The sequence below is a fragment of the Salvelinus fontinalis genome, chromosome 22 (assembly GCF_029448725.1).
Source record: "Salvelinus fontinalis isolate EN_2023a chromosome 22, ASM2944872v1, whole genome shotgun sequence".
NCBI lineage: Eukaryota > Metazoa > Chordata > Actinopteri > Salmoniformes > Salmonidae > Salvelinus > Salvelinus fontinalis.
In genome coordinates, this window is record NC_074686.1 from 19,754,414 (window position 1) to 19,766,095 (window position 11,682).

An 11,682-nucleotide genomic window follows, 5' to 3' on the forward strand; every position below is an offset into this window, starting at 1 on the left:
AGCGAAAACCCGCAGACACTCGGCCCACCGTGGAATGAGTTTGACACAATGTACACTGTCATCTCGCTACCATGACTGGCCCCTTGTTCACATATGACGCATATTGAGTAATTTCACACTCAAGACCATTGTGCTGAGTATTGCTCTTGAAAATACATTTCCATCATGAGGAATACAATAATACGTAAAGAATGCAGAGTTTTTATTTGAGGAAATAACAGTAGCCTGTAACAATTTTGGGCTAGGTCAGCAATATTAGTGTTGGCCTCCAGGGGGCGATCACAGTTGGCCAGAAGTTATTTATATTCAACTGAAGGTGGCGATTTGAAGAGACATTGTGGCGATGCAATTGTTGACAATATAACCCTGACTATAGGAGTGAAAGTTGAGGAAAGTTCAACTTTACGAAATGTATCAGCAACATGTTAACCAATTGGGTTGAATTGTTTAATTATGTTTGATTTGTGCAAATGAAAGGCCTATGCGCAAAAATAGTTGATAAGGTTGTTTTAAGGGCCTTCAAGAGATGGTCGCCTAGTGACTGGCGAGTGACTATGGCGTCAGTGCCCCAATCAAGACATTTACAAGCATATATGATGAACCAATTAACAATTTGTAAATCTGTGTTTATGTCTCATTACCGAAGATAGTTTATAACAATAATGTTATCCCAGATTTGTACCTTTCAAATACCATTGCAATTTTATTTTAGCCATTTATAACACACATTACTTCATTCTAATAAAGATAGCTACGTACTCACGTTCTTACAAAAACATTTTCTTCAAATAATGGACTGGAAGAGTCGTCTACCATTGGCTGATGAACAGTGGCATGATATGACGTCACCATACTCTCTTTGGCCCTCCCCTTTGCCTCAATTTCCGGACAGCCTATTGGTTGTTTTGAATTGTACCATGTGACTAGCTAGCTTTTTCCAGAGCCTTCATTTTGTTTGTAGCCACTCCCACATCTCTTTAGTGCTCTTATATAAATGTTTATTAGCCCAATTAACTAATCAATTAAGCGTGAAATTGAATTAAATGTCTACGAAACTTCCAACTATTATTGGAACATTCCTCAATTTAGTCCACAGCTAACTTCAATCTCATTGGTCATCTTCCGTATATGCTAATTAGGACCCAAACGTCATGTCCTGAACACAGCGCCATTTTTTTTTTTATACTTCAGGAGGAGGGTGAAACAGCATAATACATCAATTATTTCACTTTAATGTAAATCATTTTTTCCTGAATTAACTTTGGCGGCTGCATGTTGTCTGGAGAGGTAAGTGGCAGAGCATTGTCCAGGTGGATTGATTGCACACTTCCGTGACACCGAGACTGAAGCGCTTGCGGATTGGTGAAACTATCCAGATAGGGGGAAAAAAGACGCGACAGCCATCCTTTTATAACCGGAGACGCCAAAGCAAAGGTAATTTTATGTCATGTGAGCATCCTCAACAGTTCATCACAAATCTACACCTATTGTAGCCATTGTCAACAGTTGCGCAGATCCCCTGTCACAAATCAGCCAACCAGGCATGTGCGTATGCAGTTCAACCAATGATTTATCATTGCGTTCAACACAACTAGCTAGCATTTTAGCTAATGTGTTTTTATTCCCGCCAATGCGTACAATTCGATGGGTTTAGTTATATTTTTGTTCTCTGGTCCCCCGGCCGCTTTTGATTACTGTTAATGGCACAGACGTCCCATTCGAATGGTAGTTGCCCTTTCAACTTCCATGGTAGTTTCTGTGCCTACCTAAATGGTGACCACGGGTAACTGCGAATCAGGATTTAATTCCGGAGAGGGAGTCTGGAAAACGTCTACGACATCCAGGGAAAGCACCAGGAACGCAAATGATCAACTCCCGAGTCAGGGAGGGTAGTAACTAACGTTAGCCAGGTAGTGATGAAAATAGCAATACTGGACCTTTTGGAGTTCCTGTAATTGGAATGAGTACACATAAAATACTTGAATGAGGATCCAATACTGATTTTTAGAACTGATGTTTAGAGTCATTTTTTTAGTGGTCAGAAATGTACATGTATGTTTTAAAAGTAACATTTGACTGCCAGTTTCGTATCCGTGTGACAATCTCTAAATTGGTTCACGCCAAAAAATGAAAGCAAAATAAATGAAATAAAAAATAATTTAGTATGAGGCAGGTAACTTTTTATCGCGGTTTAGGGAAATTACTATGAATCGAGAATACAAGGAATTTGTGTTTTTCAATTGAAATGCCAGATTATGATTACCGATTTTAAAGACTGAAGTTCTTGTCTATTTGGGAATCATTTGACCTTTTTATATTAACATGCATTGTAATGTCACACCAGATGACACATTCAAGGCACCAATACATACATTAAATTGGATATAAACTAAACATTTAAGGTGGCCAGTTGTTTAGACATTATTTTTTCACTTTTGTTTTGGACATATGGCAACTACCCAATTTTTCATTTTATCTTGCAGTGGGTTGTGTGTTTTGATTTGGAGAGTAGCTATATTAGCTAAAGGATGATGCTGGGTGAGTGTAACGTTATCTAGCTTCATGAATGCATTTACAATTCTTAAAATTGTCACTAGGTTATATGGGCCATAAACACATGAATCCATAGGCTGCATTCATGGGTAGTGTATTTTCATTTAGGCCTATCCATGTTAACAATTTAAAATGGACCCAGGTTGTTATACTAACCATGTCCCCAGGCTTATTTTTATGGTACTTTTATGCACAGTTTATGATAAACTAATAGGCTAACAGATCTGGGATCACTGAGTTAATAATTGTAAAGTGTACTGTAGGTTATATTACCTGGCCTAACAAGATGCCTCTCTCTTTTAGGAAGCTGAGGAACAATGTATCAAGTCCCTGTTGGAAACTTGGAAAACATCAGAAAAACAAGGAGAAAAGTTAAACATATTTTGAGTGACTTTGGACTGGAGAATTGTAAAGTCCTTCTGGAAGTAGGTATTTGTTATGCAATTTTTATGTTTAAAACTATCAGATCAGTGTAGCAACTATTGTTTGGTGGCTAGATTAATGCCTAATTATTGCCATTTTCCCCATTGTTTAGAGTCATGATTGTACTTTTCCCATAACTTTTAAAGACTTTGTGTCCCATATAGCACCTTGTTCCCTATGGGCTATATAGTAGGGTACTATAAAGGGGATAAGATGCCATTTGGGATGCACAACAGTGGATGGTCAGAGATCATTGATCAGTGTTGTTTTCTTCCTGTGATACTTAGCTGTATGTTGTCTGTCACCATCTTCCAGGAGCTGCAGAAGGAGAAGGAGAAAAACTCTGATTCTGATGAGGTGTTCCAGGAGACCGAGTGGGTGGACCTCAGTGAGCCCTTTCCAGGCAAGAGAAAGAAAAAGGTACAATAGCACCTGGAAAGATTAGCTAGCTGATGGGGATGTCAACAAACCAAGCAAGTGTTTAAATTGAAACAGAATAGTTTATACACTGCTCAAAAAAATAAAGGGAACACTTAAACAACACAATGTAACTCCAAGTCAATCACACTTCTGTGAAATCAAACTGTCCACTTAGGAAGCAACACTGATTGACAATAAATTTCACATGCTGTTGTGCAAATGGAATAGACAAAAGGTGGAAATTATAGGCAATTAGCAAGACACCCCCCAAAACAGGAGTGATTCTGCAGGTGGTGACCACAGACCACTTCTCAGTTCCTATGCTTCCTGGCTGATGTTTTGGTCACTTTTGAATGCTGGCGGTGCTCTCACTCTAGTGGTAGCATGAGACGGAGTCTACAACCCACACAAGTGGCTCAGGTAGTGCAGTTCATCCAGGATGGCACATCAATGCGAACTGTGGCAAAAAGGTTTGCTGTGTCTGTCAGCGTAGTGTCCAGAGCATGCAGGCGCTACCAGGAGACAGGCCAGTACATCAGGAGACGTGGAGGAGGCCGTAGGAGGGCAACAACCCGGACCGCTACCTCCGCCTTAGTGCAAGGAGGTGCACTGCCAGAGCCCTACAAAATGACCTCCAGCAGGCCACAAATGTGCATGTGTCAGCATATGGTCTCACAAGGGGTCTGAGGATCTCATCTCGGTACCTAATGGCAGTCAGGCTACCTCTGGCGAGCACATGGAGGGCTGTGCGGCCCCACAAAGAAATGCCACCCCACACCATGACTGACCCATCGCCAAACCGGTCATGCTGGAGGATGTTGCAGGCAGCAGAACGTTCTCCACGGCGTCTCCAGACTCTGTCACGTCTGTCACATGTGCTCAGTGTGAACCTGCTTTCATCTGTGAAGAGCACAGGGCGCCAGTGGCGATTTTGCCGATCTTGGTGTTCTCTGGCAAATGCCAAACGTCCTGCACGGTGTTGGGCTGTAAGCACAACCCCCAACTGTGGACGTCGGGCCCTCATACCACCCTCATGGAGTCTGTTTCTGACCGTTTGAGCAGACACATGCACATTTGTGGCCTGCTGGAGGTCATTTTGCAGGGCGCTGGCAGTGCACCTCCTTGCACAAAGGCGGAGGTAGCGGTCCTGCTGCTGGGTTGTTGCCCTCCTACGGCCTCCTCCACGTCTCCTGATGTACTGGCCTGTCTCCTGGTAGCGCCTGCATGCTCTGGACACTACGCTGACAGACACAGCAAACCTTTTTGCCACAGCTCGCATTGATGTGCCATCCTGGATGAACTGCACTACCTGAGCCACTTGTGTGGGTTGTAGACTCCGTCTCATGCTACCACTAGAGTGAGAGCACCGCCAGCATTCAAAAGTGACCAAAACATCAGCCAGGAAGCATAGGAACTGAGAAGTGGCAGACAAAAATGAATGAACATTCATTCCTTAGAGTGAAGTAAACAATCTTCTGCTAATCACTTGTTGTCTGTGCATTTACTTCCCCAGTGGCCATACCGCACGCGGCTGTTGTGCTGCACCCTCTGTAAGTACTCTACACGGAACTGGTACTCCTACAAGAGTCATCTGCAGCGGAACCATGAGTATGAGAGGAAACTGTGTGTCCTGGCTCCCTGCCAGATCTGCCCCTTTGTCGCCCACCCCCGAGTCCTCAAGAAGCACCTCCTCCTCTTCCATGGCTCTCCGAATGTGGACCAAGATGCAGAGTCTCTGCATTCAACTACCAAGAAAGGGGACCGGTTTAAGTGTCGTAAGTGCCGATATGTGGACTCAAACCTGTTCTCAATGAAGAAGCACGTCCTGCTTAACCACCTGGAGAAGCTGTGGCACCACTTCTCAGGACGGATATCAGACACTAAGTTCCCCCATACAGCCTCCAGGCAATTCTGTAAGGTGTGTAAGCTGGTCATTGAAAGCACAGAGCACATGCTGCACCACATCCTGTCCTCTCCCACTCACCAGTGGGCCTGCGCTCAGATAAGGACCTGGATCTTAGAGAACACTCAGTACGTCAAGCCTTCAAATTACCAAACATTGGCCCCTAAAAACCAGTTGCCACAGGTATCCAGTCCTGAGCAGCTGGCCGGGGCCAAACAGAGCTTCCTCCCCCCACAGGCTTCAACCCTGGTTCAGCTGGCCAGTGCTGAGGCTAAAGGCCTCCTCCAGCCTGGTGCTACTGTCAACCTGCAGAGTGCTATGCCACAGGGGGCCATCTCAGCCCCCGTGCCCATCGGCCAGACCATGGTCAGACTGCCCTCTGGCGCCTCACTACCTGGTGCTCCTCACAATCAGGTGCCTTTCACCATAGGGGTCCAAGGTCAGCAGCAGCCCCAGCAGGTCTTCCTGCCCCCGAGGGTGCAGATCAGCATTCCAGGGATGTCCCAGTCCCTCATGATGACTCAGCGCCTCCCCCTGAACCATGGGACCCCCCAGGGTACCATGCTCCAGAGCACCCCTCAGGGCACCATGCTGACCTCCCAGTCCCTCCTCAGCCACCTCATCCCCACGGGCAACAAGGTCAACGGCATGCCCACCTACACTTTCGCCACGCCAGTGGGCATGCCCGGCCAGACGAGCAACGTCCAGCTGATGAGCAAGGCTCCTCAACCCATCAAACCAGCAGGTAACCCTGCTCTCAACGCCAAAGCCAAGAAGTGGATCACCTGTCCCATCTGTAATGAACTGCTTCCCTCCAATGTCTATGAGGCTCACCATCAGGCTGCCCACAAGGCCCAGCCCAGAACAGCCAAGCAGCAGGGCCTGGCTGCCCGCGCTCCCTTCCTCAGAAAGATGCCTGACAAGACAGTCAAGTGTTTGAAGTGTAAGATCCTCCTGTCTGAGAAGGGCCTCTTTGAACACCTGCTGCACGGGCTCAACTGTCTCTACTGTCCTGGGATGTTCTACTCCATCCAACAACTGGTTGAACACACAAACACACAACACAACCCCACACAGAAGGCCAACTGTGACTTCATGAGGCGGGAATATAGACTGTACACAGACGACAGCGGTAACCTTCTGTTCCCCTACTTTGACATTAACACCACGGCCCCCAAAGAGATCCTAGGAGACGCAGAACTGAAACTAGCTCTGGTCACAAACTCCCTGGACCTGATCTTCCTCAAGATGCAGCCTGGTGGTAAACAGGAAGTGTGTCGGAACCCCAGTAAAACGACTCGGACCGACTGCCCCTTCTGTGAAGAGAAGTGTGTCACAGTGGAGAACTACCAGGGCCATCTGAGTGGGAAGCACTGCATTGCGCCCACCGTCCATGCCATCCTCAAGACCGCAGCATTCAAATGCATCTACTGCAACGGCGTCTACACAGGCAAGACCACGCAGAAAGCTATAATCATCCATCTACAGCGGTGCCGCCGTGCACCCAAGACCCCTAAAGATGCAGACAATCTCCAGTCCACCCCCACCAACGGACGCCAGCAGCAGGTCATGGCCTTTAACCAGATGATCCGTGTGCCAGGTCTGTACTCTGCCCAGCTCCCTCCCGTCCCCATGGCAGCGCAGCCCTCCGTCCGCATCCCCCAGCCCTCTGAGTCTCCTGCTGAGCTGCAGAGCAAGCTGAGGCTGGAGGCGGCCTTCAGGGAGGCCATGGAGGCCAACAAGAAAGAGAGGGATGCGCGGGCAGCCTTCCGTAAACAACGAGAGAAGGAGAAACGAGAGCAGGCACCCCTGACAGACCCCTCTATTCAGCTAGCACTGGACCCCAGTGGGATGGAGAAACGCCCCTCTGAGGAGCGGAAAGACTTCCTCACCAGATACTTTCACACCAAGCCGTATCCCACAAAGAAGGAGTCTGAGGAGCTCTCCAAGAGGCTGTGGCTGACCCGGACTGAGGTGTCCACCCTGTTTGGGATGAAGCGCACCAAGTGCATGAAGGCGATCCAGAGGAACAACAGCCCTACCATCTTCATGGGCTTCAACATGACTGAGCTGAAGAAACTTAAGCACGACCTCCTCATCCCAGACGTGGAACCTGCAGAACCTGAGAAGATGGCTGAAATGGAACCAGAACAGGCAGGTTCTCCAGAAGGGGAACCAGCAGAACCAGAAATGTCTCTTCCAGAAGAAGATCCTTTAGAACCACATCAGAAGGATGTTCCAGAGATGGATCCTTTAGAACCAGAGCCGATGGCTATCTGAGTCGTCACTTCAGAGTTCATGTACAGTGTATATAGATCCCTTTACCTGGCTGACTGCAGCTGATTGCAGTGCCCTGAAATGTATACTTTTATATTGATGTTGATCTGCCTGCTAGTGTTGTCAAGATTAAATGTCAACTTAATTTTAGGTGTTTACTTATTATTCTCCTTTTCGTAGAACTGTAATTCAAATGTTGACATTCTCACAGGCTACATGTTAGAACAAACCTCTGTATAAGTGTAAAAAAAAATATAAAGCCAGGATTTTATTAGTTCAACGAAGGGTATTGATTCTGAGTGACACTCCGTTTTCAGGGGTTTGTTACGAGAGCTGCGTTACATACAACCAACACATGGTTAAATCCACCATTTCTTTCTAGGGGGCATCTTTTAGAGATGTTTTTCAGCACATTGACCATGATTCAGTTTGAAGGATATTTTACTTGCTGCTTGTTTTGAAATACGGTCTTAACTGTTAAAGCTATAAAGTACACCTGTAATTAGTATTATGGAATACTCATACTATACAAACTGGGATAATTGATTACTGACTTTTTAAGCAACTAAACTATTAACTTTCCTGTTCAAAACATAATGAACAGTATGTGTAAATGTTTATCAGAATTCCTTTTTTTCTGTTAGTGATGTCATTTTGTATGATAGTTACTGGTCATCGTTCTCAATAGAAACTCAAATCTAGTACGTGGTCCATTGACCAGATGAGACTGATTTATACTCATAACTGTAAGATTCTGTCTAGCTTTTTTCTTTTCAGAATGTGTATCAACGGCTATGCTATTCTTCCCATTATTGAAACTACGTAATAGATCGTTATGAGTTCGCTCAGATACTGAATTTTTCCATAGCCTCCATCACTTTCAACTTTGCTTTCCTCACCCTTGTTAATTTGCTGTTTTGTCCACTCATTTTGTTGAATGTTGTTATTTTTGTAAAACAGAATACCTCACCTGGTGTTTTTACCATTATTTTCACATGTTAATTAATCTATGGCAAGGATGTCAAACTCATTCCATGGAGGGCCTAGACTAGAGTCTGCTGTTTTGTTTATTCTCAATTAGGACCTAGACAACCAGGTGAGGGGAGTTCCTTACTAATTAGGGACCTTAATTCATCAATCGATTACAAGGGGGAGTGAGAACCTGCATACACTCGGCCCTCCTTGGAAGAAGTTTGACGAGTTTGTTTATTTTTTTTGTCTTTGTTTCTACTTCTTCCTGTCTCATTTGCAATTTATTGTTAGGTGTATGTACTGTATACCTGTTGGGTTTTCTATGGTTTCAGTCCTTGAGAAGCAAAAAATGTATTTAGTCTTGAAGGTTTGAGCCTGCTGATACATTGTGCAAAATAAAAACTTTTTCCAATAAATAGATATTTTACTCATGCAACTTATTTCTCTTGAATGGCTGTCCATCTGAGAAAGTTGGTCTCTATCCAAAGTGGGATATTGTAAAATCAAATAATGGCTAGCTTGTATTTCTAACTGTAGAAACAGAATTAGGATCTCTTATCTGTGTAGCCATTAATTGTCTGACAAGTACCAAGGATAATTTAACCAAGATACACCACAGCCCGTCGTTTCAAATGGAAACATACGAGTCATAGTGGGCAGAACAAGCAGGGAGATGGACAGAGCCAAGCACGAACTAGTGAGATCCTATTTGCGCGTTCTAGCATATATTTAATTTTTTTCGTTCAGAGTAGCTGAAGTGCGCGTGTGCAATATATCAATTCGCCTTTGCGCTCCTAAATGACGCAACAACTTTGGCAAAGAGTAAAGTCTACAAAACGTAGTCAGATTGCAGTTTCGGGAACAGAAAACTGTATTGAGATCAAATGTTGATTTGATGAGAAAATTAGCAGAATCTCGGCCAAAATCCCTGTCGTTCCATCCTCTCCCACTGCCGGACACCATATTTGGTAGAGAGTGCAAACGCATAGCGGATGCTTCACATTTATACATCCGGTGAAATATCTGTCTGATTGTTCTATGCATGTACCGACTCGTCTGGTATGCGCCGGCCATTCATATTGTCGCTTATTTGTGACGTAATCAACAGGATTTCCACTAGAAACAAAGTCAACATTTCTATATCGTAACAATTCCTGAAAAAAAAAGAATGTCGCCTTTGGTCTTAATTTAAGGTTAGGCTTAGCAGTGTGGTTAAGGTGAGGGTTAAAATCAAACGTTAAAAATATAAATTGTAGAAATAGGCGGGGTTTATGACTTTGTGGCTGTTATAACTATACGACCAAAATAGAAGCCACTTTCTTGTACAGACCCAGGCTACCGGTTTGTTTCAATTCACGCTTTCGGGCTTGAATAATTTCATACGGTAAGCGTGTTTTTGAAACCTTAGCTACCTCTATATTTTCAATGCTGTAATTTTACTTGAGTTCTTTCAACTTTGACTTTCTGGAAATTTCCATGGCACTGCTAGCTAACGTTATCTAGCTAGGCTTCCAACAGTGGCAATAGTGCTTTCTCGCTTTTTAGCCTTTTATCTAATTTCTATCTAAGTAAACGGGTGTTCCGCTGTTAAATATAGTTAATAACATTTTGATATTTCCCCCGAAAAACTAAGTTGTACCAAATCGTTTTAACGTTAAACGTGTTACATTCCAACATGTCTCTCCCAGGAGATACGCGCTAACACTGCAGCATCAAGATGTCGTACATGTTACCTCATCTCCACAACGGCTGGCAGGTCGACCAAGCCATTCTATCCGAGGAGGACAGAGCCCTGGTTATTAGGTTTGGACACGATTGGGACCCAACATGTATGAAAATGGACGAGGTGTTGTACAGCATAGCTGAAAAGGTAAGATGTATGTTATTGTACCAATGTTGATGTTTGTATTTCACATTTGTGAATACGTTTGATTGAACGTTGCTATTTTCACAGTACCAACATCACTATCCCTCCCTACAGGTGAAAAATTTTGCAGTCATCTATTTGGTGGACATCACAGAGGTGCCGGACTTCAACAAGATGTACGAGCTGTATGACCCTTGCACTGTCATGTTCTTCTTCAGGTGAGTTTCAAGTTATCCTGTCCGCCTTCACTTCAGAGCCCTGCAAACCAATTTCTAGTTTTTACTTGCTAAAGTAATGCAAATGTTCAACAAAAATGGGTATTGTGAACACAGTCCATATAGGCAAGTTGTGAAAAGCAAAGGAATGCTCAGCTTTAAACAGCCCCACGCTGCTGTTTTTTGTCCGGCATGACAAACTAAAATATTCCTTCCCTCGACCTCTGCACTGTTCCAGGAACAAGCACATCATGATAGATCTGGGGACAGGTAACAACAACAAGATCAACTGGACCATGGAGGACAAGCAGGAGATGATTGACATTGTTGAGACCGTTTACCGAGGGGCGAGAAAAGGACGAGGTCTGGTCGTATCTCCGAAGGACTACTCCACAAAATACAGATACTGATTGGTTCTTCCCGTTGCTTTGTGTGATGCCCAATGGGAGCAAATCTGTCTTTTCAATATTAAACTTTATGAACAGCTGGACTACAGACAGGCTCTCTTTTTATGTTACTGACAAGTCACCTTTTTTCCATCGCAGTTATTAAAACCATAATTTGTTATTTTATTTAATGTTGTGTTCATATTTGATACTGCCGTTTAGTTATCACTTCACAGCCTGTATTCTCAGACCCAGAATAAGGCTTGTCCTCGATTTTAAAAAAATAAATAAAAATATCTCAATTGAAAGTGTTTCAGTTCAGGGTGGCTTAATCTGGAAAATTAGCGCATATGTTTAATCTGTGGTGTATATGTGATGTGCCTGGCTGCCTCGCGCTCCCTTCCTCAGGAAGATGACTGACAAGACTGTCCAATGTGTTGTAAGATCCTCCTGTCTGAGAAGGGCCTATTTGAAAACCTGCTGCACGGGCTCAACTGTCTCTACTGTGCTGGGATGTTCTACTCAACCCAACAACTGGTTGAACACACACAAGACAACCACACACAGAAGGCCAACTGACTTCGTGAGGTGGGAGTAAAGACTCTACACAGATGACAGCAGTGACATTCGGTTCCCCAACTTTGACATCAACACCATGGCCCCCAA

General features: G+C 44.3%; 2 protein-coding genes across 3 annotated transcripts; both read left to right on the top strand.

Annotated features, from left to right (window-relative positions):
• Positions 1–1,143: 1,143 nt before the first annotated feature.
• Positions 1,144–8,968, top strand: LOC129819996 (activity-dependent neuroprotective protein 2a-like). Of its 2 annotated transcripts, XM_055876775.1 has the most exons (5): positions 1,144–1,434; positions 2,484–2,538; positions 2,857–2,978; positions 3,292–3,396; positions 4,910–8,968. In XM_055876775.1, the coding sequence occupies exons 3-5, from the start codon at positions 2,871–2,873 to the stop codon at positions 7,577–7,579; spliced, it is 2,883 nt and encodes a 960-aa protein (XP_055732750.1). In that variant the 5' UTR covers positions 1,144–1,434; positions 2,484–2,538; positions 2,857–2,870; the 3' UTR covers positions 7,580–8,968. The 2 variants fall into 2 exon arrangements, with proteins under 2 accessions (XP_055732750.1, XP_055732748.1); XM_055876773.1 differs by lacking the exon at positions 2,484–2,538.
• A 659-nt stretch (positions 8,969–9,627) lies between these two features.
• LOC129819997 (thioredoxin-like protein 4A) lies at positions 9,628–11,324 on the top strand. The gene is made up of 4 exons (XM_055876776.1): positions 9,628–9,932; positions 10,237–10,418; positions 10,530–10,633; positions 10,869–11,324. Exons 2-4 carry the CDS (start codon positions 10,266–10,268, stop codon positions 11,038–11,040), a joined length of 429 nt encoding a protein of 142 aa, XP_055732751.1. The 5' UTR covers positions 9,628–9,932; positions 10,237–10,265; the 3' UTR covers positions 11,041–11,324.
• Positions 11,325–11,682: the final 358 nt, after the last annotated feature.